This window comes from Anomalospiza imberbis, chromosome 1 (assembly GCF_031753505.1).
Source record: "Anomalospiza imberbis isolate Cuckoo-Finch-1a 21T00152 chromosome 1, ASM3175350v1, whole genome shotgun sequence".
Classification (NCBI taxonomy): Eukaryota; Metazoa; Chordata; class Aves; order Passeriformes; family Viduidae; genus Anomalospiza; species Anomalospiza imberbis.
Window position 1 is genome coordinate 27608789 of NC_089681.1, and position 27671 is coordinate 27636459.

General features: G+C 35.4%; 1 protein-coding gene across 9 annotated transcripts in view; it reads right to left on the reverse strand.

The window, feature by feature from the left end:
* RALYL (RALY RNA binding protein like) overlaps positions 1-27671 on the reverse strand; it is a 374914-nt gene that overhangs the window by 90610 nt on the left and 256633 nt on the right. The window contains exon 1 of one of the 9 annotated variants that reach the window (XM_068185901.1): positions 18602-18748. The exons of the other annotated variants lie outside the window; for them this stretch is intronic. Within the exon in view, the coding sequence (XP_068042002.1) occupies positions 18602-18638 (37 nt within the window). The 5' untranslated portion in view covers positions 18639-18748. Of the gene's footprint in view, positions 1-18601; positions 18749-27671 lie in introns of those variants that run through there. 9 annotated transcript variants of the gene reach the window in all.

Below are 27671 nucleotides of genomic sequence, written 5' to 3' on the forward strand. Positions count from 1 at the left end.
GAAAAAAAGCCCACTGCAGTTCAGGAATCTTAACCTATGACATACATATAAGTCTTCCTGACATTTTGAAAAAGATAAGAACAAGATATTAAACTGAAGGCCTTGTGAACAGGTGATTAAAAAAGGAAAAGCAGGGAACCACTAGCTTACTCGTTCTTTTCTAATCATGAGCCTGTTGCTGACAGAAGTTATTTTCTTCTTCTTAACACCATTAAATTCCCTCCTGAACATACTTGTATTTCATCTGTAACCTTAGATAATAATTTTTAGCATGGTGACCAAAAGAAAAGGACAGAGTCTTCCCAAATGGCACCCTGAAAGCAAAAAAGAAACCAAATTATAGGTGTGCATTTGAGAAATCACAGATATTAAGACTATAAAAGATGAAGAGAAAATCCATTTGGCATGGGAAGCGTGGGCCGTGGAGCATGTCATTTAGTTATACTAGAAACAGAATTAGTTCAAAAGAAGAGAACTAGTTCTTCATTTATTCCTAATATCTAAAATGCTTCTACCTGTGAAATTGAAATTTAGCTAAGAGAGTTTTGCTGTTCCTTGCTTTATCAAGCTTAGGGATTTATTCTTGTGTTAGTACTTCTGTTCAAAGGAACAGTAATCAACTAAAGGATTCAACTAAAAGAATCAACTTTCTGCCATCTCAGCAGCGAAGTCAAGAAAAAAGAAAAATAGAATAAGTTATCATTTATGCTCTAGAAACTCCATGAAAGTAAACAAGAAGGAGCTGTTAGCAATTACAGATAATGAGAAGTTCCATAGGAACAAAGACAGGAATAAAATATAAATATTTTTCTTACTGAGCTGTACCCAACTGCTCTAGTAAAGGAGCTATGAACAGCCAATGCAAAGTCATGCTGTGATAAATTGCCTCAGAAACACAGATACACAAAAAAGTTTTAATTTGTCAAGTGTTAAAGCATGGATTTTGCAGCTTAGTGATCAGTAATACACTGCATTTGACTCATGTCACTTTTTTCTAAACATCGCCCCTTCACACTCTGACTCTGCACCCAGTCCTGTCAGTCCCACTCACATCATGCTTAGGCTGAGCTCTGGGCATGTTCCTCCTGACTGCATGGGTGCTCCTTGTGCTATGACTTAGCATACTTACCACTTGATCTTCTTTTAGTATCCTGCAAGATAGAGCCACTGACATGAAAAAACAAACATAATTTATGTTCTCACATGAGAAGTGTCAGGGATTATGTATTGCCCTGTAATTTTCTTCCAATAAAAGAATAATTACTTATAGCAATCTTGAACATATTTCTACTGAAGATATTAAGATTTCAAAATGCTTGCATACTTATATTCAAAAATTGCATGTTTTACTTTGTGCATGACAACAATGGTGTTTAAATAGTTATCTAGGCCTTGTTTATATTTTTTTCCAATTTTGCTCTAAAAATGTTTACATGTGAATTACTTTTTTCATGCTTAGCAGCTGCTGTTGTGCATATTTCTCTAGCTATGAGTGCAGCAGTATAATGTTAATCTCTGATTCCTATTCAGTATAAAGAAAACAAAATTCCTGTAGGAAGATAATGTCTCTTGTCTCTCTAAAAGCAGGTTTATCAGGGTGAACACTTTCTTCCACATATTACCAATAAAATCATCAGCAAAGTACGTAAATTTGGATTAATTAAATGCTCTGATGATTTTCGCAGGGAATTATTATTGATATTTTTGAGCATATTGCCCAACAAGTATCTCTTGGTAAAGAAGAAGCCAACAGATTCGGACTGTTGAGATTGTCTGTATAAAAGGCTTTGAACAGTGAGTTCTCTTTTGTAATTATTGCTTACATATTCAGGTGATCCCCATTAACAGCAGCAATTAATGACAGAGTATAAATATCATGTTTGGAGGATCTGATCTGTCATTTGTTGCTATAACATTAAAAACCATAATAGCTAGGTATTCAGGGTAATCCAAAACTAGCTATAGTGATGGGAGAAGTTGTAATGTGGCCAGAGTTCAGTCATTGTATTGAACAAGGCTCTGTTGCTACTGTAGATCAGTTGCATTAGTTCCCAAAAGGTAAAAAAATGAAATATTTTTTTTAATGAAAAATATAAGCTTGTTATGCATATATATTAAAAACATACTGCAAACCTTTAAGAGTCACTTAGTATATTCCTGGTCTAGTACCTTTCTTCAGTACTTCCATTTGCAAAGAACATCATAAAAGTAAATTTCAGTATTTTTTTATTGTTCTGATATGATGTTAAAGCAAGAAATAAAATGTGGTAAGAATTCATCATAGTTGCAAAATAATACTCCTGAGAAAAAGCAGAATCAATCTACTGGATGAAATGTTAACTGGGAATAATTTCTCCCAGCATGGGAAAGTATTCTATTGATAGATTCTGCCCTTAGGAAAACTTGATTTTGTAACGTTATTGTAACTGGAAAGGATGGCAAAAAATTGGCAGTACACCAGCACTCTCTTTTAAAGAAAATAACTTGAAGAAAGACACATCACGGTAAATTTCTTAGTCAAAGCTGTTTATATCTGATTTCAAATGTTTAGCATTTAAAGTAATTAAAAATGTTGCACTTTTATCTCTCAACACAAGTTGTTATTATAAATGAGATATGTGCATTCTGATGACAGAAATAACAATTGTATGGCACAGACAGGAAAAAGCCTTTGCACAGTTTAATTCCCATGCTGGTGTCAAACTCTAAGACTAATGTAATTATGGTGTTATTTCTAAGCAGTTTGGATCTGTTGGTAGGATTAAGGAAGCCAGAGGGACCTTCTGAGGCCATCAACAAAGCATTGACTAAAGGCAGAGCTCACTGGAAAAGGAAAGCTGTGATGTGTGGGATACATGTGAGCCTCTGCCAACTCCCACCTGGGAACTGAGAACAACAATTCCCCCTCTCCCACCTGAGTCATGGAGTGATGCATAGGTCTTACTTTCTCATCCTTCTCCTTCCTCTTATACATTTCTAATACTTCCTAATAGTGTAATGAGGTTCTCAAAGGAGGAATGAAATAGTCTTCTGAACCCAAGCATGCATTGAAATTTCCTTGCCTCTGCTGCTACACCGTCTCTGATTAAATTCACAGCTGACCAAGATCACTCGTCAATAAACACTGGAGAATTGGTAAACAGTTTTCTCCTTACATGGAGGCTCCTTTAGCTCAAATGAACTCCCCATAGAAGCTATCAGCTTGCCCCAGGAAAACTTTTGTTCTCAGAGTTACAGTGGAACTCCAGACAAGGAGAATGTTTGTTCAGAAGGAGAAGCTGAGCATATCTGCTTGGAGATCTGCTAGAGGATTTTTTTTTCCTTCTGTATGGGGTGTGTTTATCACAGGTGGCTATGGGAAAAATTGCATTAGTCTGGAAGCACAGGGCCCACAATAAACACCTTCTATGGGGATTCTGATGATAAATACCGGCAGCACATATCTGCTACAATGGGACTATCTTCTTAAGCCTCAACTAGAAATCAGCTTAGTTCTGATACAGAGGGATTAATACATTCACAGGATTTTGTATCAGCCAGAGTGATGAGAAATGGCACAAACTGGAAAAGAAATCAGCCACAAAACATGGACATATATAGGTATATGCAGCTTCACTTATTTAAAGATGTATAAAACCAAAAGAATATTTCTGATCTTATTTTGAATTAATAAAACCCAGGCATTTTGCTTTTAAAATCATCTAAAAATGCATAAAAATCTTTGTAAATCTGGAAAAATTATTTTTAGTAACCTACTGTGTTTTTTCTCAAACTTCGTTTGCATCTAACCTCTGAGGTGCCAGTTTGTTAAGCAGCCTCAATGCTGACCAATTTAGCACTGCATCCAGGCTAAGAGAATTGGGATTGTTCAGCCTGAATAATAGATGGCTTAGGGGTGATCTAATTGTGGCCTTCCAGTATCTGAAGGGAGCCTGCTAGAAAGCTGGAGAGGGATTTTTTATAAGGGCCTGTAGAGATGGGAAAAAGTATAATGGCTTCAAAATGAGAGTAGGTTTAGATTAGATATTATGAAGAAATTCTTTACTGTGAGGGTTGTGAGGCACTGTAACAAGGTGTCCAGAAAAGTTGTGGATGCCTCATCTCTGCAAGTGCTCAAGGCTAGATAGGATGGAGCTCTGAGCAGCCTGGTCTAGTGGAAGGTGTCCCTGCCCATGGCAGGTGTTTGGAACTAGATGATCTTAAATGTCCCTTCTAACCCAAACCATTCTAAGATTCTGTGATTTCAGGGTGCACCTACAATAAGCTGCAGAGATTTCATGATTAATAATTTTTAAAGGAATTTAAAAATTTTGAACAAACATATTTCTTCCACGTACATGAGCATAAGTGGCATCTGGCTAAGGCCACATTGCATTTAGTTTTCAGTAAAACATGCATCAAGCTAATTACTCTTTCACAGAGTAACATCTAAAGTTTATTAATGTCTTCTAATCTTTGCTTTCCTGACTAGAATGAATCAATGATCAAACTAATCATCTTTGTGACAAATACATTTCTACAGCTGTGGAAATGAAACAGGTGTGACTGGCATGTATTCTTCTTTGTTCTTTTGTCATGGAACTGTCGACTCACTTTTTGGGTAAGGATTTTGCCAGTAGTTATATATTACAAGATAAGGCTTGAATTTGTGTGTCAAAGAAAAATAAAAAAGCTTGATATGTACCAATGTCGTGGTTTGACATGGAAGTGATTTTTTTTTTTTCAGGAAGTTGGGTCAAACCAATCAGTGGTCAAGTTTGGATATTGGCGCCTGAAGTGACCACTGAAGATAGGGATACGCCTCTGAGAACACAGGGGGTTAAAAGCAAGAACTCCCAAGAGCTCACTCTCTTTTTGGTTCCAGTCAAGGTGCTGTGCGGACCTCCCCTGCCCAGCCATGGGGCTGGGTGGGGGAGGGGAAGCCATGCGGCCTGGTCGAGGTGAGCTGAGGGGTAGAAGGACTGGAACCGAGCCAGCTCCTGTGGACAGAAGGGTGGAGAGAAGCGGAGATGTCTTTGTCATCCCCCCCCAGAGGGAAGAGATAGAGAGTCCGGACGGCACCTGTAACTTTGCCGGCGCGGAGGAGAAGGGGGGGGGGAAGGCGCCCAGCCTTGGCCTTGGGAGTCGGCTGCTGGGCAGAGATATCAGCCGTCCAGGGAGTCTGAGCTTTTAACCCTTTCCTGAGAAATGAAGGCTTTGTAAAATATTGCTCCTCCTTGATTTGAAGTAGAAGAGAGACAGTCTGGGATCCGAGATGATAGAAAAAGAAATTCTCGAGTTGGAAGGAGATGATGGAGTGGCTTGTGGCTGGACTTCTCTTGTTAGCCATAGACTGAACCAAATTCTCCTAACAGAAGCTGCACTTAGGGTGGTGCGTTGGTGTGCCAGGAGACCTGTTTCAGTGATCACCAGCAGAGGAGTAAAGAGAAGGTGTGGAGAAGCCCTCTATCTTCAAAGAAGAAGAAGAGGAGAAGAGGACCTCTGTTCTTAGACCCTCAGCCCCAGGGGAAAATGGGGGGGACTGTAGTCCCAAAATGAGAAACTGAACTGTTGTCTCTTTTGGTCCACGGCAAAGCATCCTTAAAGGAGCCCTATGAGCAGTCTGTCCATGCACGGTGGTGAGAGCACTGTGACATGGAAAGGAGAGTGTCACCATGGCAAATTTTCTTCGGGCGATTGCAATGTGTGACATGGAAACACAAGGGTGGCAATTGTGTTTCCTGGGGGGGGGGGTCTGTGGCACAGGAGAGACTCCTGTCTCCCTTGAAAGACTGAGCATTCGAATATCTGAAGGGTGGCAACTTGATCAGGATCCTGGGTGGTGTCTCACTGTTGAGTTTGTTTAGAATTAGGTGGGAGGAGGAGGGGTGTTTTAGAAAGTCTTCATCCAGGATTTAGTGTTTGTAGTTTTTATAGTAGTAGTAGTTTAATAAAGTTCTTTCCTTAGTTACTAAGTTTGGGCCTGCTCTGCTCTGTTCCTGATCACATCTCACAGCAATTATTTTAAAAAGTATATTTTCATGGAGGCACTGGCATCGTGCCAGTGTCAAACCATGACAACCAAACTGAGACAATATTATTGCACCCATAAAAAAGAAAGGTGCCAGAAGGAGTAGCTCATGTGTTGATGAAATAAAGGAATATTTATTAGACACACATTATTTAAAACTATGTATCAGCTTAACATGCCATTAATTTAAGGGCATGACAAATAGCAGGTTGATTGCACATCAGGAAAAAAAAACAGATGAAGTTATGGTCCATAATTAACAAATTCCTTCAGAATACAACTTCCTTAGGCCTTGTAAATATCACAAATATCACCTGAATTACTGACATAGCTTTCAAATTGTTCCACTGGGGAAATTAATTAAATTAATCTCAAATCCTCTCAGGGAGGACATTGATAGTGCTTGAAGTGTGTAATCTTCTTCCAAGGGAAAAAACCGTGATGCTGTTTCTTTTTCCAAGACTGAATTCAGCTTTGTTTTTACAGAGTCAAGAAGGGAACTGTTACTTCTCCAGAATGCAAACTTCTAGCCACAGTAGCACAATGCTTTCAATACAGCATGGAACTGAGCTCCATTTTCTACCTTTTTCTCCATTCTCTCCTTTTCCTTACAAATGCTTGCTTATTGCACGAAACAGATTATGAAACATAAATGAATGCATAAAAGTTCAAATGACATTTAACTATGCAGGGTAGTTTTGAAGAAGTAAGTGACAAATTGTTGCTTTCAAGTGACAAATGGTTGGTGTCTAATATAAATAGAAACAGGTTGTTACAAAGAGAGTAAAATAAAAGCATATTTGAGATAGGTGCCTTAAATCTTACTGGAGGTATAGAAAAGTTGTGAATGATGCAATTGAAAGGGAGGGATCTGAGATTCTGAGTCTTCAATCATCTTTTTCTACCACGAACTTTTATCATTAAGAGTTTATATTCAAACACAGAGGTCACAGCATCAGACAATATTTTGTTTATATAGCCTACAACCGTGTGCCTCTCTACAGACCCTTTCAGTGAGCTTTATTATTTTTGTTGGTGTTATTTTTAGCCAGTTAGCAAGAACATCACAAGAATTTCTCTAGTTTCTATAACTTTCGTTCATCATTGGTCAAATCCTTCAAAAACTGACTCTATCATGACAGCATTAAATGGAAAGATCACTAGTAACATTTTTCTCTCCATCAAAAGGCCATTAAATATTATTTTTTAAAACTTTCACCTTGATTGGATGGTATTAAATCCTTTGAACTTCAGTGCAGACACAAACTATATCATAAACCATTTTTTCTTATCTCATATTTTCTACAGCCCAGAGCATCATGTTAATGCACTGGCATATGAAGTGTTAAAAAACATTAATGTTCTAATATTTCTGAGTAATTTATGACTAGAAAAATTATTAATATAATAGTAAGCAGTGTGAGTGTATTCTAAATGCATTGTAGCTTTCCTTAAAAAAAACCCACTTATGGCAGTGTTTATAAATTGACTGCTTAATTTGCATTTGCTTGAAGCACAGCCAAATATGTCATTGTTAAAAACAGAACCCAACATTTCTTTTTCCTGTACTAAACATATTTTAAACTGGTTCAGCTGGTGGTTTTTCAGAAAGGAGAGACTGAAAATAGATACACAGGTTTTACTGCTGCCTGTCTCATACAAGACATACAAAACTATCTTGCAGTTTCTTTTCTTCTAGAGAGACCAAAGTGGCAGACAGATCTCTGAAGATACAGTTATTGCCCACCAACAATCTATGCCTGTTAAAAAGCGTCAATCTCACATAGAGTCCATTCTTAAGGTCTGACTAAATAATTTTCCAAGGGTTGCATAAAATGGTGTGTCTCATAATATACTAATTCAATAATTCTCTTTTGTAATTAAAGTTGACTGCAAACTATATCAATGCAACTTGTCTTCTGCTGCTGTGCATGACAAGATAGTTACATGGCCTAAATTAAAGGATCCAGGTGTGCTTTTGAGCACAAGACATATTTGTTTTCTTTCCAGTATCCCAAATCCTTGATTGACAGAACTCCAGTGACATCGTCACTTTTATCCATTACTAAACTCTGCACTCCACAGAGGAGGACTTAAGTATGGAGTTGGGTGAGACAATTATGTGCTTAGCTAACCAAGAGTCTATGGAGAAATTACTTCAGAAATGAGTTTAAATTCTGGCTCAATGTGTATTTGTATTTGTATGCACATATATGAACAATAATAAGCTGGAAGATTGTTTACATACAAAGCAGACCTGCACTTAAAAAAGTCACAGGTAGGAAAATGAGATTCCTTGCAAGACTAAAGTACATTTTGAAGGTGCAACATTTATGTTTCTAATAACTCCAAACTTCAATAGCTTTGTGTTTGTATTAATTTTTCTCAGCCAAAAACTACAGGAAATTTTGGTAGAATGAACACTTTAATGGCACTTTCAACAGATGCTCCAACAAAGTAGCTAATGGAACAGCATAAAAAGACATTCAGTTGTAAGACATTCTTTCAAATCAGAGTTAAATCCCAGAAGAAAGGCTCCTAGGGCACGTTATATGGCTGTCTTCTGTGACTGCAGTAAGAAGGACAACATAATTGTCACTCTTTTCTAAGCAATAAAGCCTTGATTCAATGCTATGTCAGTCAATGTGAAGGTTGCCATTGATTTCAGTATTGCATGACCAAAACTTTCATTAAAAATAAAACAAAGAATGCTTGGAGGAGATGCTCAGAGGTAAAAAAATGCTGGTAGAAGTCCAATTGCTGAATGGACTTTTAACAGGAATTAGTTGGAAAATGTTCACTGAACATTCCTCTCTTCTGGTCTCTGATACATGTCCCAAGTTGCACAGGCAGCCATGGCTTTTAATGCATGTCACTTACATGTAACCTGACTATTCACAGAATAGCTTTTTTTTCAGAAAATAAGGACAAAGTATATGTGTGGTTTTTTTCTCCGCCCCAGCCATAGGTCTGCATTTCTATTTATATACCTACAACTTCTTTAGCAAGCAAAAAATTTTATTAGACACTTTACATGCTTCAGGATGCCTATTTGAGCTAATGGGATCTCTGGAGAGTAACTGACCAGTTAGCAAAATATAGATAATTCTGTAGCAGATCTCTTTTGTTTGAATAGGTACAGTACATTCTGTGGAAGCAGGTTTTAAGTTTAAATGCAAACATGTTCTCCAACATAACTAGTAGCACATTTTATGTAGGGCTTTCAAATATTTTGAAACTGAATTATAATAAGCAGTCTTGGTTAATGTAAAAATGTGTATATATATTCAGGAAAAGGTGAAAAAAAATGTAAATGTACATGCACATGTATTTTTAGGAAGAGGAAGAATGAAATCAGATTTCACAGTGACTGCACAAACATTTGCAGTAAAGAAATTCAAGCAGTATTTATAGGCAAGTCCATCCAAATGACCCGGCATTTCATGAGATATTGTCCTTCTAATATTTCTTAATATACGCTGCTTAAAACATATCTAATAAAAAGGAAATTTAAATGGTTTTGTGTTTACTTTCAAAATGTTCCTAGCATTGCTACAGCAATATCAATCTGGACAAAAAAGAGTTTTCAATTAATCACAGAAGGGATTATTCTCACATATAGGACATACATCATAAAACCACATATAGTAATATTTTTAAAACTAGAAATAATTAATTTTCCACTTTTTGGGGGGTTGTTTCATAAGTATAAGCAAAATATGTGTGAATAGCAGCAAAATATTTTCTTTTTGACAGATATTAGAGAGAACACTATGAGGGTCATTTCGAAGAGGAGTGTTAACAGCTTTTGTGTGATAGTCAAGATTTGCTAAAAATTCACTCGAAATATCTCTGAAATATACAATAATTTCTGCAAAGATTCTCAGAAATGTTTATATCTGAGATCATATAAAAAAGACTCCAGTAATTTCATGATTGGTCTCAAACTGTTAGAGAGGGCACTGGTAGCTATAGGTAATCTACTCATTGCCTGCCTCTGGCTACTCACTAATGAACCTAGTTCAGAAAAATGCATCATTTCCTTCTTGTGGAAAATCTATTGGCTGATCACTGTCAAGTGCAATGCAGCATGTGTGGCACATCCCAGACTACTTTTATATATATTGTATATTAATATACATATATACATATACATATATATATATATATATATATATATACACACACACACACACACACACACACACACACACACACACACATATATATATATATATATATATATATATACATACATTACTGGTACTGTAGAAGCATCTTTCTAAAAATCTGATCTCGGAGTACCAAGAACATAAGGACAATGCTAAAAGTTCAACAGATTTTCTGCTCTCACGAAAGTGAGTTGTAGACAAACATTTCTTAATGATTGAAAAAAATTAATTTTAAGAAGTATTGGAGTTAGGAAAAGTGTGTTAAAACTAGACCCATACCAGCATGAGTCCTTCTTTTTAAGGCTTAATCCTTAACAAATATCCTCAATTGAAAATATAAAATAATACTCTATGGAAAGGCTCATCAAATCAAGTATCTGAAATGAAATCATAGCATATATTTCTATTTCTCAGGTCAGGTATCCTATTTTACAAGTGACCAGCACTAAGCCACTGAGATTTTCTTTGGTTTTTAGTTCAGCCACTGAGGGCAAGCAGGATGGTACCTCCCTTACCCTATCACTCTCTATCAAAATCTTTTTTTTTTTTTAATTATAGACTGCATGTTTAAAAAGAACATTTTTCTTTCAAGAAAGATGGTTCAAAGCTAGGTTGGATGGGTCTCTGTGCAACCTGATCTGGTGGAACGCGTCCCTGACTGTGGGAAGGATGGGTCAGAACCAGATGATTTTAAAGGTTCTGTCCAATCCAAATCATTCTGTGATTCCATGAAAATTGAAAGATCATTTTCAAAATAATAAACAAGACTTAACTTTTTTGAGACTTTCTTGCATTAGTTTTCAGCCCTCTGCTGATAGCACATGTTGCCCTTCCGGTACACAATAAAAATATGGCAAAATCAAAGTGTTGTAAATAGCTGTGCTAAACCTTCAGTGAGTCCTAAGTAAATAATATCTGAATGTGAGCAGTAAAACAAGGCTCGAATGTCATCCTTAGATCAAGCTTTATGACAGACCTGGAGGTAAACCATAATAAGCAATAGAATTGTCTTCAGACACTATTAATAAGACAGATACCAGCAATTTGGAGGACAATGGGTGTTGTATTTGAAGAATTACACTGGGATGATTTTGTAAGGCAGTTTCTAACTCACCAGGGTCAAAAGAAGGCTTAAAATACAATATGTATTCCTTATTTCTCTATTTATTGTGAAAAGTAGCCCTTGGCAGACTTTATTTTGCGGGAAATTAAAATAGATTCTAGATTGCTGCTGTCTTCTGGAAAGGGCAATGTGAAGGAAATGCTATCTTATTTACAGGGAAAGAGACAGGGACAGAAAAATCTATAACCATAATCTATGACACAAACTGACAATGCAGCCTACTTTTCAGAATGTTTAACAAACTAAAAATTGAAAAAATTTAAAAGAAGAAATTAGCTGGAACAGAGAAAAATAAAAATTTATGGCCAAAACTATAATTTTTCAAAAATAAAGATGAGACACGTAATGCTTACATAGGAGCTAGAGGCTAAATATTGGTCTTTTGAGCTCACAGTCTTCATTGTAAAGTCATTTTAATGTATCTGAGGTCTCTGTCCCTTTGGGGAAGTGCAAAGAGGAAGGAGGGGGAATGTTTCAAAAGTACCTCCAGAAATGTATCTGGGTTTTACTGTTGAAAAATCTCAAAGATATAACTGCTAAAAAATGATTGACTTTCTGCATCATTTAGGTCTTGGCTGATACTTTACAACCAGTAAATATACCTTTAATAATTGATCAGATTTTGGTTAATATTTTGAGATATTTGAAAGATGTTTATTGAAACTTTATGTTTTTTTTCCTTCTGTGGGTGTCACCAGACACGTACTGTGCTTCGTCTTATGACTGGTAAAAGCTGGAGGTATGTCACTGATATAAGAAGTTGTTTTTTTTCATTTTCATATTTAATTTGTACTAAAACTTTAATTCATTTATTGAAAAAAGGTTGAATCTCTCAGAAAGATTGGGATTTTCATCATGTCAATAGTTTTGATTATGAAAAGCAGCAGAGACACAGGTTTTGTCTGATGATAAGACCTGTACTGGAGGTCAGATGGAGGTTTTCTTTCCTGTGCTGCTCCTACAGAGAAAGTAAATTAAATGCAATATGAAAAAAATGGATCAGCTATGAAAACAGAAAAAAAGATATGTTCTTAAAATCAGGACTTCTACTGCTCAAATACACAGTCGAGAAATTCTTTTGTTTTTAAAAAAAATTCAGAACTTTATACTAAAATAAGCAGCAGCAGATTTTCCCTTAGGAGAACAGATTCTCTATGTTCTGAACTTCTCAAGGATTTTTCCCCTTTTTCTGAGTAGGCAGGTAGGTGGCAATGCTACAGCAGTCTACAGAGTTCTTAATAGAGGAAGGCTGTAGTTCCTTTGAGATTTCCAGAGTTTTGTAGGTTTTAGACATTCTATTACAATAATACTCTTTTCAACTGCATACAAACTCTAGGATTTGAGTAAGTACTTTGCAATCAAGTTGACAGTAATTCTTTAAAAGAGACTTTAGAAAATAGATGAGCAATCTGTATTCAAAATCTAAATGATGGAGAGGACAAATTGCAAATTCCTTTAGTATTTTATGACTGATTACGCTCCGAAAATTTATATCATAAATCAGCCTGCAGCATTATAAATTTAGGTTCTAACAACCAGACTTCTATTTGCTCAAGTTAACAACCAGAATTGTCTTTCAATATAGATTACTTCAGACAATGATTATCTTCCACCTAATGTTTCTTATTTTAATACAGCTCAATTTTTAAAAAAATACCCTTTTTATTGGTTTTCCCAGATGTCTGGTCTTTACTAGAGTGCAGTCTTAAAAATTTTAAAATTTGACTCCTTGTAGAAGACCCACCAACACAGAGTAAGTGCTGTTTTAGTAATAAGAAATTGTATAGCAGCATTTAATTCCAGTCAGTGCAGGCTGGAATTTTATTTGTTCATGAAAACCAGTAGTACACTTATATTTCTGATACCTTCTTAGTTTTCAATGAGCTTTCAAACATAAACATTCAATGGTGTGGCACATTCATTGCTAATTCCCCTAATGCAATTCAAATCACGTAATCCAAATTACATGATTTGTATATGTTCATACTTTTTAATAAGCATCTTTTTATCATCCTTAATAATACATATGCATTTCTATGAGATGTCCCTAACTTTCCAATTTTTCCTTTTTATTGAATTGTTGTATATTGTCCACTATTCTACTAAATTATGCAAAAGAAAGAAACCCCCCCAAACATTTAAACCATAATATTTTAATGAAGTCAAAGCTGTTATTAAGCTTTTTTACTGCCCCAGATTCCTCCTCCGTAATATTGAAGTGGCTGGCTGAATTTCTCCACTTGCATTTCTGCTGTTCTGACTTCTGCTCTCAGACAATTCTTTTAAAGCACTTCTGGATCTGTACCTACACTGGCTATTCCTTTCACTCCCCTTTTCAAGGCAGATTGTAAGCTTTTGATTTGTAAAGGTTTTCTTCACAGTTTCAGCATTTCCTCTACTGAGACAAAAATTCTACTCTTCCTGAGGCAGACTCCTGCCAAGTAGTTGGAAGCATCATGTAAGTTGTGTGTGTTGAGTTTGGTCAGACTACTAATCTCTCAAAAGATGCATTTTGAAACAGTTCTCTTTCAATATTTTTGATTTGTTTGTACTGTCTAGAAGGAGAAAAAAACCATGTCTGCCTTAGAAGTCTATACAAATACTTGAAAAAGTGTCAAAGAAAAACATGCAGCTCATTTAGACAACATGCTTCAATCAGGGACATATGTCTTCAGTTTTACTCCTTAGTAACATAGGAATAATGAGCATGGATAATTTCAAATAAGCCAACCCTCTCAGCTCTCCATGAGCTCCCTTCAAAGCTACAAGAAGAATTATTCTAACCCTGAAGCCCTTGACTTATTGAGTCACAATTGTATTTTTTATTTGTATAAAGATTTTATCCATGTGATGTGGATATTCAAAGATATTTGTATTCCTGCAGATCATGTGTTTCTTCTTGCTCAGCCTTATTACTGATACACTTAATTGTGTTGAACTCTACTTCCTCAAAAGGTATGCAGCAGCAGGAATATCCTGGGGCTATTCCAGGATAGCATTACATGAAGAAAGCTGTCTCAATACCATGCTGAAGAGATATTCCCTTGTTGTCTAGGTCTCTGATGTTTTAAGGAGAGAGGCAGAGTTTTCTTATATGTATCTGGGTCAGTAACTACACTTGTTTTCCCCAATGAGATTTGGTTTTCCAGTCACTTTACCTCCTAGCACACACTATATTAAAGGCTGCTGTTTTCTTTGAGCAGCAACAGCCTCAGTACTGAGGCCTCCTTCCTGCCCTAAGAGGCAAAAAGAAGATGGGAGTAATCATGGGCTGATCAAACTGTAATATAACATGACTCAACAGATGCCAACTCAGTTCTTTAAGCCTGAAAGTGATTATTCTGTCTGTAAGGGGTGACAAAGAAGATAAGAACAGTAAATCCATGATAAAAAGATTTGCAAGTGGGACCTTCTCAATGAAAGAAAATATACTGGACAATGTAATAGACCAAAGAATTCAGATAAGACAAAATATTCCTTCAAACTGGAATTTCACAGAATTTCTCATCTTTATCAGTATACACAAAACTCTTTCTTCAGCAAGACAAGTTTTCTTCAAAAACATACATCAGATAGCAGCTGTGGACACTACATGGTCATCAAGCCATGGCAGAAGTCATTAATGCATTTGGAGCACAATTTCTGGGACATTTGATGTTGCCAGGATTCTTCATATTGGAATGGACAAATTTGGGAATTCAATTTCCAGCACCCTGGAAAGGGACAGTATCTGTGGCTGCATGTATGGTAGCTGTTGACTTTATCAAGGGTTCTCAATATTCAAAAATAACTGATCTTTGCCTCAGCTGCCATTGTGCTCTGACTGTTATTGCTGATGTGTGTGAGAGGCCCCATGATACACTGAAAACAAGAAGCTGAAGAAACCAAGAGATAAGTTCTATTTTTCCCCCTTAATTTCTCCATCCTTGCTTTACCTTTCCAATCCCCAGTTCAGCACTCTGGCAGCACTGGCATCTCTCTGGCAGCACTCTGCCATTTCCTCCCAGGTGCTGCTCCTGTGGTGCACACCTTCCCCAAAACACATCTGCCTGACACACTAGCCACTACTCTCTTTTTCTCCACTTACATTTCTTCTGAGTCAAATTTACGGACCAAAGAAATATTAAGGATCATCTTTTCATGCAGAGCCCTTCACAAGGTTGTGGTGATTTATCCTGTCAAGCTACACAAACCACCAATAAATAAGAATAATGAGAATTTCTTAATAGGTAAGTAAGTTTTTTCCAATATTATTTTCTTCAGGGATAGTAGCCTTCCTTGATTCATGTAATAGCCTTCCTGTGAAGGCTACAAGAAAGATTGTAGTGAAAAATGGAATGTCTGCTGCTCATTTTGTGAGAGGAAGCCTGGAGGTATGGCATCTCCACAAGGTGTGACTGTGGATGGCTACCATGCAGAAAACCCACACCTGCACTCCAGCCTACTGCAATACTTTTCCTGACCATCCTCCCCAGCAGCCCCAAAGTAAGACAGTCTAAGATTCCAAGATTTTATTTCAGAAAAGTTCTACCACCACACATTTTCCAGTGCCCAGTAACAAGACTGTGTTGACTATGATAGTTTCCCCTCACTCAGCCATTGTGCCCATGCAATGAAATGAGAAACCAGCCTGTCACCTAGATAACACCCTGAATCAAGCACCCTGAAGGATCAAGCATATTATCATCTGCTTGTGCAGAGAAATGTAGGCATGGAGGATGTGTATTTGTTTGTAGGTAGATGCACACAATCATACAGAAATAGCCTTAATCTGAATTTTGTTTAATTAGTGAGACAAGTTTTACCATTAGTTGTTATAGTTAATTTTAATCCTCACAAGTTACAATGTTTATGGAATAAATCAAATATGCTAAGTGTTTAATATAAGGGCCACTTTTCTACAATCTAACTCAAACTTACAAGGAAAGAAAAACATTAAGATTAGCTTAGAATTTAGAAGATTTATGTATTACATTGTAGCTGAAAACATGTATAGGAAACCTTCATCCCATTCTTACAGACAGGTAGGTAAACATTTTTTTTCTGCATGTATTCCTCTAGCAACAGTTTTTTACCTGACACAGAAATTGGATATGGAGATTACTTCTATTTTGCATTAGAAAAATGTCATCATGTCTCTATGTTTTCTATCCTCCTCTCTAATTTGACGTGCTTTTGAATTAAATACAGAATGCATTTATACCTTTTTTAAAACATTAAAAAAAGGGGATTAGAAAGCAATGGTTATAATGCTCTGAGGAGTATATGAAATCCAGAAACAGATTTCAGTGAATAGGAAAAAGCCACAAAGTTCACTTTCATTTTATGCCACAAGTTCAAGTGTGGTAATGAGAGGTAGTGACGAGGTACAGATCCCAAGGTTTACCCCACATATATTGGAAGTTATACACTCAACTTCTTTTCTTATGTCTTATTAAGGGGCACCAGAAATGCACAGAAAATGTAGTACCTACTTACTGTTTAATTCAGCTGCTACCATGATCCCTTATACTTCAGAATAAAAATTGCTTAGATGAAATCTATCCTTCAAAAAGCCTTTGAATGATATAAACAGGAGCATTATCAAAATTACTCAATATTTTTTGTATGTTAGGGTTATTTCAGTTACTAATTAGCTAAAGTATTAATGAAGCATCCATGTATACAGTACTGGTACCTATGTATGTATAATATATATGCCTATATATGTAATTTATATCATATGTATAAAATATTGACATATTTTCTAGATTTGAATCTTAAAATTGAAGAGAGCTTTAAAACAGAAAACATTGCAACATCCACCCTCATGATTACAGTATGAATTCTGATCATGTTTCATTGGGGGTTTTTTTTGCCTCTGGACAAATCACAGATTTTTCTTGGGGTCAGCAGGGGTGAAAGCAAGGTTCTCTTCAAAAAAGCATTCTTAGAAGCATCCTGTTCCATTTTAATGAATTACTGTATTCTTGCAACAAAAACCCCTTGAAACTTATCTACCCCGGCAAAAATTTTTTTATTGTACACTATAAACAGGCTTGGACAGGAGAAATTTCAAGAATGCAGCTGGTTATAGAAAGAGCTCCTGGTTTACATAATAATGGTGACAGTAATTAATACATTAAAAAGATTAATCATAATTTGCCTGTATATAAATAATTTTCTTCTATTGCTGCTATGGGAACAAAATTGATGATATTTTATTTTGTTGAATGTGATGCAGATGATTGATTTCTGTTGCGGAGATTTTAGCAGAGATCTATCCTGCTAAACTTTCTGCATTCAGTACATCCATTTCTTTTCAGCAAGACAAACTGAAGGACAGCTACACTGATTAATCTACAAGGACCAGAAACTGAGGTCAGCGATACAGCTGTATATATCCCCCTGAACCCTAACAATGCTCCTATCCAAATGAAGTCCAAACTTACCTGGTTTTGAATTCAGTATTCCTCCCCTCCTGCCCTCTCCCCAAAACCACAGTGTATATAAGGCATTTTTCTTAGAGGAATGTCTTTTTTTCACAGCTTCTGACATGCTCTCTATTCATAACTCAGCCTTTTACTAGATTTTGTTAGAGCAGCAAATACTTCATGACCTGATCCACAGCACATTTTCACTTGCCTTAGTCACCTGTTCCATAAGCTTCCAGAGGAGGCAATATTGATACTGAAATTCCCCCATCTGATGCCGTAGCAATTTAAAAAGTCAAAGAGGTGCTTGACTGGAAAGTCATGCATTTAGAAGCCAGTGAATCTTCAGGGCTGGAGTGTTGTAAATGCACAGCAGAGACACATGCAAGCTTCTCTGCCCCCCTGCTAGCAAACTAGTTAATTCTGAAAGTTGTGACATAGGAAAATAAAATAACTCCCCTTAAAGTTCTGCTATCACTAGCTTCTTAAAGCAAACCACACAAAAAAGTCCACCAGGGAAAACGTGTCAGCCTCATCAAATCAAAGGTTACAGCTAGCCACTTATTAAGCCCTGAATAAAGGATGCTCTTCTGAACTAAACTTATATTTGATCTTTGTTTCTTTGTTGATGCCATCAAGCAATCACTTTCTGAGGGTTTCCATAGTAACAAGGGAGATTTTTTTTTTTTTTTTTTTTTCCATTTTAAAGCTCTTTCCTGCACCTAATAGAGAGAAACAGTGAGATAATTGGCATGGAATACTGTTCCTGTTTTCCTGGTATAATTCAAGCAAAGCAGGGTAAAGTAAAACATGGTTTTCTATGCAACTGGAGATTTATTTTCCATTCTCTGTAAGAATATTAAAAAAACTATAATTTACTTACATCTTTGGTTTCTGCGTTTGCTCTTGTACATAGTCATTGTGAAGAAATTCCACTTTCTAAGAAATAATTGCCTTGATCACAGACAAAAGAAATCGTGCTCCTGCTTTGCAGTGAGACAGTTGCTCACTGACAGAAGGTAACCAGCAATCTCTCAGAGAAAGGCAGGGTAATACCATTCTCCTAAAATCCAGGGGAGCTGCTACTGGCTCTAGCTATTTTCTCTATTACAAGGCTCAGAGACAAAGCATATTTATATTCATACTTTTTTTCAAATGTTTTTGATACTAACTAATAAAAATCCAGAACACAGATAGAATCATGTCATCAGACAAAGTAGGGTAATATGCTATGCAATGGTCTGAAATCAAGATTCCTTGAGAAAGCTCTGACATAACCACAATTGTATAAATGACCTCAAACTAACAAAAACTAACTTTCCATTCAGAGGTCTTAGAATTATGCATATGAGTATATTAAAATATTTTGGGTTACATTTTCAAATTTCAATTACATTTTCAAATTACTATTAAAAGAAAATAAACATATCTTGATCAATTAAATCCTGACTGGATGTTTGAGCTCATGAATAGATTATTCTATAAATACATAATTTATATATTATTCATATATAAAATGAAATTAATTTTTTCACGCCTATGTTTACTTCTGCATAACCTTTCAATGATTTAATCTGGGGAAAGCTATTAAAATAACATTTTGCTGATGGCTCATTTTTATAGCTACTTCACTGTTCTCTAGTCTTTTGAGTCACAAGGTCATGGGGATAAAGTGACAGCATTTTATTATCATCCACATATATGTATATCACCCTTTCAAAGAATCCAAATATATTCCTAAAGGGAACAGAGGAAGGAAGAAGAAATTTTTGTCATATTGAGGAGATAGGAGTTGGTATTTGCCATGCTGGGTAGGTGACAGTCAAGAAGATGCCAGTGGCAATAATGGAGTTGAAAAGAAGTAGAAATTCCAGGTCATTCAGCAATAAGTTTGCCTTTAATAAAACTGCATGAAAATATTTTTCAAGTTTTAAGAAATTCATATGTTGAGCTGCCTGCCATCTTAAACCCAGATACCACAAACACAGAAGCATCAAAGAAAAAAAAAAAAGTAGAATGGCTGAAATGTCTTGAAAACTGGTGATAGTACCCTTGTTTCTGCTTAAAATACATATTTAGACAGCAGGTCTCTAAACTACTCAAATAAATAAAAAAAGAATGGCTTACTTAAAAAACAACATCTGGTGTTCATGGATCATTCATGTTTCAGTCAAAGAGGAGCAATTTGGTAGCATTCATGTAAAACATTGACCTACAGTTACTTTACTAATGAAAAACAAAAGAAATTAAAATAAATGTCTCTCTCAACTTGCCTACCCTAAATTTAAATATTTTCATCATTTTTTCACCTCTCAGATATATCAGATATATTTTTATATCTCCAGTATAACTATGTTTATCTTTGTGCACCATTTAATTCTCCTTTCAGTTGTTCAGTAGTAACAAATCCTCATATTTACACACCTCTAGTTACTGAAGTGAAATCTTTATTTTATATTGCTCTATTAATCTAATTTCCTACTTCTGTCAAAATCTGACCGCATACTTTTTCATTTGCTTTGGATTTGTATCAGCAAAGCTGAGGATAAAGTGTAGCCTGAAGAAAGTAAAAGCAATGGATAGTTTTTTTCAGATTTCTTTAGTATTTCATGTACAGTTGTATCAAAATACCACACTTGAGATAACACCATATCTATTGTTGAGGTCAGCAGAAACGTGGGAGAATGCAAAATGAGTCAAAAGTAAAAGGAAGGAAAAAATTAGGATAATTGCGAAGCATAGCATCAGACAAAATATCTGTACCATAGAGAAAGACCCTGGAGGCCTTATACTCAAATAGCATTGTGTGGTTAATATCCATGGGGGTCAATATTTTTGTACCAATTTATATGAACTGAGGATAATTCCACAGTTGCCCTGCTCTACTTTCCCTCTGAGTAAATTTGCAGCTGAATCAGATCTGTGATCTGACTTAGACTACAGAGATCTGTGGTCTCCCTTTAAATTTATTGCTTCATGTAGCAATCTTTTCTTTTCCTGCTCTCTTCCATCTTCTACCTGAATGCTCTCAACCATATTATTCAGTTCAAATTTTCCTTATTTCATTGATTTGGCAAGATGTCTTCAATTTTTTTTCCTCAGCCCACATTAGATTGTAATTAAAAAGCTCATTTCTTTTCCTTGTCATGAATGTCTATTTTTTTTCTGCCATTTTTTATCCTGTGTTAAACCTAGTCACATATTTCTAACTCTCCATGTCATATTATGTACAGCACCTACAACAACATGCTTATTTCTTCCACTGGTCTTTCATGCATTATTGTATTACAACACGTATTTATATGGAAATATTTTGGCAATGGTACAATATAAAAAATTAAACTAAGTGGAAATTTCATGGTATAGGGATTAATCTATTTTAAATCAAGGATCCCTGAGAGCACAGCCTTTATTGGTTTTTCTTTGTGTTAATTGGAACTCTGATTCTTCAGTGCAGTGAAAGGCATTTGCTAAAAATAATATAAATATAATTTGTCTGGCAAATCATTGTAGGTCTCTTCATGAGAAAATATTGCAAAAAAAACCAGAAATCCACACCTTGAATGTGCTGGCTAGCTTTGAGTGGGCACAGCATCCTCCTGTTTTTCTGTATTACTGTTTTCTGTTAGGAGAGTTTAAAATTCACTTTCACAGTGTTACACCTTGAAAAAAGTCAGAATCTGGCATATGGCTGGTTAAATGTTACCAGTTTAGTGAGGTGGGAAGAAATGAATGAAACACATGAGCAATAAAAAAATCACCTGGTCACATTAAACTTATTGCTTTTCTACAAGGATGCTTCAATCTTACATGATTGAAGCAGTTTAAAATGTTATTAAAAGAGTATGTTGGAATGAATTTTGTCAGTCATTGTTGCTGGTGGTGAAGGAATTGATAATGTCCACATCTGCACATCTCACAACACCGCTTGCCTCTCTCCTCTCCCCACCCTATAGGTCCCAATAATAAGGTCCAAATATTTCCTTTGAATCCTGCAATACATTTCTCAAACTCTCTTTTTTTTAGAAGAAGAAAAGAAACAAAATGCAGATATTTTAAAAATATAACTGCCGACATGAATTTCACATATTACTCATCAATAAACACTTTGCCTGGGTGGTATGCTCAATTTTACTTTTACTGAACAGATCTTAGGCAGAAAAGGAAGGTGGAGGAAGCTTCTCTCCTTTCATTGTCTAATTTAATGCACCCAAAGAGTCTTCTCAGATAGTAATCTTTTATAGCTTCCACTACAGTTCTTTTTATGAGGTCATCTAAGAAAATATTACATCTATGAATATGAATTATTTTTTTCTTTGAATAAAGGATATGTGTAAGCATTAATGTTTAACTTCCTCCAGGTAATAACCCCTCCTTGATAAAATTATTGGTGTATTAAAATCATGTATGTGCACCTTTTACTGATCAATATTTATACAGATATCTGATAATGTTGCTTTATAACATGTTGAAATATTAGATAAATAAAATTTACTTTAGCAAGACATGTCACTTAGCTAATAAGGCAGATTTATGATAAGATAGTCTTTTTATGATGTAATGAGGACAGAGCTTAAAATATTGGCCAAACCAACCATGCCTAACACTGGTAAAATACTGCACAAACAGTGTCAAGTTGGATGAGAAAAAGTAAAGTTTGTACATCTCATGCCTGCAACTGTAAGTTAAAATCAAGGAGTTATAAAAATGTTTTCAGGACACAGCAAAGCTGTCTAGCATTCCAGAAACATATCAGAAATAAAGACCATTGACAGTGTCAAAGAAGGAAAAGGTTTATTAATAGGTTAGCTGTAGATGAAAGGGCCAAATTCCTCTGCCTAAACATCATGTCTAGCATTACTTCGATGTTCTACAGCATCTGAGACATTCACACAGTGGCAGAAAATATGGCACAGCACCTGTGGGAAACCTAAAACCTTCTGGAGCACCCTACTGAAGCCAAGACTGTCTTATGTGGTTCTAGGCAAATATCTAGACAAGTAAACCCTGCCCAAAGTCTTTATTTTCAGATCTCTCTCTGATGACTGCCATTATTCTCTAGAATTTTTATATTTGAGGTCATTGTTTCTAAGTGTTCCCAACTTTAACTCTCAGGTCTTCACCCTGCAAGACAGTGAATTGACTGTAGGAGGAATTATATGGAGAGAGAAAATGATGTGTGACTGAATTTGTAAATATACTCAAAGAGGCCTCTTTTTGTTAGTACATAATCACAGCTGTGTGTACTAAGAAATTGTCTGGATAAAAGAGAAACAATTTATCATAACACTTTAAAATCAGCAATCCTTCTCTTTGCTAAAGACAAAATGCAGTTAAAGTGTTTCATAAGTCTTCCATTATTTCTGTTGCTTTTTACTTTGCTCCAGTGTTTGTATCCAGAAGAATATACAGTTTGCAAGATTTCACGAGGACCTCATGTATTTATCAAATGCTGCATTAGAATAAAATTTGCTACATTCACAGCATTTGCATAATCCAGTAATTTAGGAAAAATAATCAGAAGATTTTTTTTTCTGGAGCTGTTTGATTGTAAGAAAACTTTGGCTGCTTTTTTTCTCTATTATCTTCTGCATTTTTGCTGACCCATTTTACTTTTCTTCAGCACCATCAGACAGTAATGACACTTCACCACAAAAGATTCCTTTTTAGATAGCAGGAGAAAGCTCCTATAATACTGGTCCTACTTTCACCATGGGTATTTTTTTCTTATTCAATGAAGCTTTTTCACTAGAATTTCATTTGTCTCATTGTTATAGTAGCATTTATCTTTAGTCTTTAAGGAATTCACTGTCAAGCTTCCCTCATTAGATTGTGCTCTTTTTATCAGATGTCACTATAAGAATTTAACAATATGATCACAGAGGTATTAAACAAAGGCTGACACCTTCTTTCTCAGGTAGGAGCTCAAACTGGCTGTTTCTCATGGCCCTTGCCCAGTTCCCAGCATGTTCTCATTCCTCCAACAAGAACACTAGAAATACATTTGGATATTTTTCTGTGACTCATAATTTCCCAAGGTTTAATGTGCCACTTCCTACAAATATAACATCGGAATCAACATGTGCTTGTCTAAAAGTAATATTGGCATCTATTATTAAACAGAGGAGTTTCAAAACATGAAAAATGTTTAGAGGAAAAAACCCTAAATCAACCAAGTAGAGTTTATAACTGTCCTTGAACAAAAATTTGATGGAAAAAATCCATGAATAAGCCATTTTCTCTGTCTAGATATTAATAGAGTCATGGACATACACTGTAACAACAGAGATTTAAATCAGTTTTTTTGGAAATCAAGTTTGTTAAAGGTAAGCATAACCTTAAGGATTAATAACCTAAAGGATTTATAACAGATTAGGTATCTCAGAGGAACCTTAATAGGCGATGGATAAGATGACAACTTGTAGTTTTTTCCAAGCATTATTTGTGGTCACATATGCCCAGATTAAATATCAATTGTCATAAGATTCAGCACTGGCCAAGATTTGGTCCATGTTAGTCCTTCAGCCTCCCAAATTTTAACAGATTATTTCAGTCAGGGGAGACTGGTATGTCATGGGGTGCTTAATACCAGCAAATGTGAAGCATGTAATGTCTTGTATCTACTTTTAAGGAATCCTGAAAAATGAACTAGTGCTCTTAATGCTGGAGCAGCTTTTTCAGCTGGGAATGAATGAGATCACCAGTGGTTGAGCCCTGCTCTGTGTAGGAAATGAAAAGATAGAAAATTCCACAGATACTGAAGGGTTTGATTTGCAGCCTTGGAAAACACTTGGATTGATGTAAAAATAAAAGTACAGAGACATTAAGCAGAAAAAAAATAAATTTAAGTTTCTATAGTTGTAAGTAAGAATATGCCTTAAGTAAGTAAGAAACTGTATTGAGAAAGATAGTGAAGTTTTATGGTGTAGTAATAGAGTAATAGAGTTTTATAGTGTTGTATAGAGTAAGCTAAGGGTTTAGATGTTATAATTGAAGCATATATGTGTATGTGTAATAGCAGCCTATTGTTGCTGCAGGCCCCCAGCCAGGGAATAATTAGCATTGACTCCATGATTGCAGAAGGCTGATGAATTGTTTTATTATATCATCTTATAATACATTATACTATATTTATTAAGAAACTCAGTAATCCTTACAGCCAGTCCGATACAGCTTGGACCTAATTGGTCAATCAATCCAAACACCATCCAGTGTCCAATTAAGAAATCACCCTTTGGTAAAAAAAATCTCCACGATACATTCCACATTTGCACAACAGCAGGTGCAACAAGTGTAGATAAGATTTTTTTTTCATTCTTTTCTCTGATCTTCTCACAGCCTTCCCCAGGAAAATGCCTGGAAAGTCTGTGCCTGTTCTCTGTGGCCAGAGAGCTTCTGCCACAGCCCATTGCATAAAAGTATACACAGTGCAGCAGAATCAAGTAAAGGTGATAGGTTTCAAAAACAAAATAAACTTTGTGGAAACTTTCCATTGGATTAGAATGTTATGTATTGTCTTGTAACTACCTTGTGACTACCTTGAGCTATGGCCAACTTCTAGCTCCTCTAAAATCCCACAGCCTTTGAAGCTGATGTTTATCTGAGTAATAAATCATTTTTAGCCTGACAGTAGTCCCATCCCTTCATTAAGGAGTCAATACTCTGTACCTTTTGAGCTATAGACTCTGGTTTGATTACTCAGGCACCTACAGATACACATTATGAACATCGTTCAGAATTACAGTGTGTCCTCAATTATATTTGAGTAACTTCCACAAATTCACAGCAGCTACAATGCGTCTATATGCTGTAAGCCTGAACCTTCACTTTACAATTCAGAATGATGGTTTTGCACCAAGAGTTGCCCCACAGCATTCTCACCAGTTCCAAAGATTGACAGGAGCTCTAGAGCTTGATACTTTCACAGCTTTAACCCACTCCTTATTGTCCACATTATCCTTATATAACCCTTAAGTGAAACTTGGCTAATTCTATCATTTCCTCTATTCCAAAAGCAAGTAATACAGTTATGAATGCCTGATAGTTCTTCCTTTTCTCAAAAAAGTACTGTACACAGTAAGTACAGGTCCCTTTAGACTGGTAACAATAGCATTAAGCTTTCTGTTCTTTCATCTGAGGAATATTTAGCTGTTATTTTAAACCAGGTGCAATAAGATAGTCCTCTCTGAAATGTCTGAAAAAATCAATTAAACTTCAGGCTCAGAGTTAGGTATTCTGTAAGGTAGTTTCTACAGTGGAAAAACATATTCCCTTCTGCTTTGGCAAGTGAAAAAGAAAGTAAATCAATCTCAGGTGAATGGTGTTCTAACTCGTTTCACTTACATTACACATTCCTTAGATACAAGTGTGTTCCTCCCATCTTAGAGTAGTTTCTTTCCTAATCCATTTAAGTTCTTGACAGGTTTGTTCTTGGCCAGTTTCCTTTTGGTTTTGAGCAGTTTTAATGTTTTGTTTTGTTTTTTCTAAGTCCAAGATTTTTTTCATTTTAGCTTTATTTTGTCCACATTATTTTTATTTTTTCCATTTTAACTAGACCTGATAAGTTTCAATTTGTTCTTCTAAACAAAGAAGCTTTGCTTGTTAGTTTGGCTGGGACTTTCATTATCTTGTATTTGATCTTGATGAGGTTTTCACCATCCAGTAACAATACTGAGTTACTTTTACGTTATTTCTAAACCTCTGTTTAGCAATTGAGACAGTCTCAAGCGGTGGTCTGCTTCAAATTTTACAGATTATGGACTAAGCACACCTCCTTTCCATTAAAAAGAGTTAGGTTTGTATTCCAAATTTTTGCCAAATATAAGGGATTCCACACAAAACCATATTGTCTTTAGAATTTACATTATTATAATAAAGAATGCAAATGATGCATAAAGAAGTGATGTTCAATTTTTCTGATCATTAAACTATGTCTTAGAAATTCAATTTATGAGCATAATACTATTAAATATTCCTTATATTTTACCTCACAGTAATTCTTTAAATGATCATAATCTTTAATATTCTACAACAACATGCCAAAGTTAGAGTTCATGGAATTTCCTAAGTAGAGAACAAACATAATCCTATAGTTGGAGTCATATTAATTAAATATCGCATTTTAGAAAAATGTCTATTGGATATAAGAGAAAAAATTTTATCAATTGTTAATTGACAATTAACAATTTTATCAGTTTAATTACGAGCATGCTAATAATTTAAGTAGGTCTTTGAAACAATGCTAATGTGTGTAGAATTAGCATTTCAAAATGTAATACTTTTTATTCACTTGGTAATTTTTTAATTATTGTGAAAAACTATCAGAAAGACACTGTGTTAGAAATTTTTCTTCCTTGTTAAATCTGAAATAAGTCATGGTGTCTCTAACAGGGACCAGTTTCTATCATCTCAGGATACTGAAAATATAGAACAGTAGACAAACACCAGATATGGGGCCAAAGCAGCTGTACTCAATTAAAAAAAATATTAGGCTTTTAACAGACTACCAGACTACCAAGTGCTTAATTGTGTATCAAGTGCTTAATTGTGGATTTATTACAAAACATTCATACATATAATTTCTAAAGAAATAAAGTGCTGAATATTGGTTAGTTTTCATGAAAAATTTAAGAAAGTTCTGACTATCAATCTGTCTTGATTCTGCTTAAATTACAAAATCATTCCACCTTAAAATAAAAAGTTGTTTTTAATGGGAATTACACCCACAGTGTCATATTCTCCAAACAGATGATATCTGCTTCAATTTTTGATTCTAATGCCATGCAATGAAATGCTGCCCAGTTTTCCTTTTCTGCACTGATGAAACACTTCACCATACTAAATTCAATGGGACAAACTTTCAGAACAGAATCCACTCTTGAATAAGCCAAGAATATTTCAAAATTCTCCTCAAATTCATGTCCCTTGATTCTGTTCAAGCACTAAGTACTTGC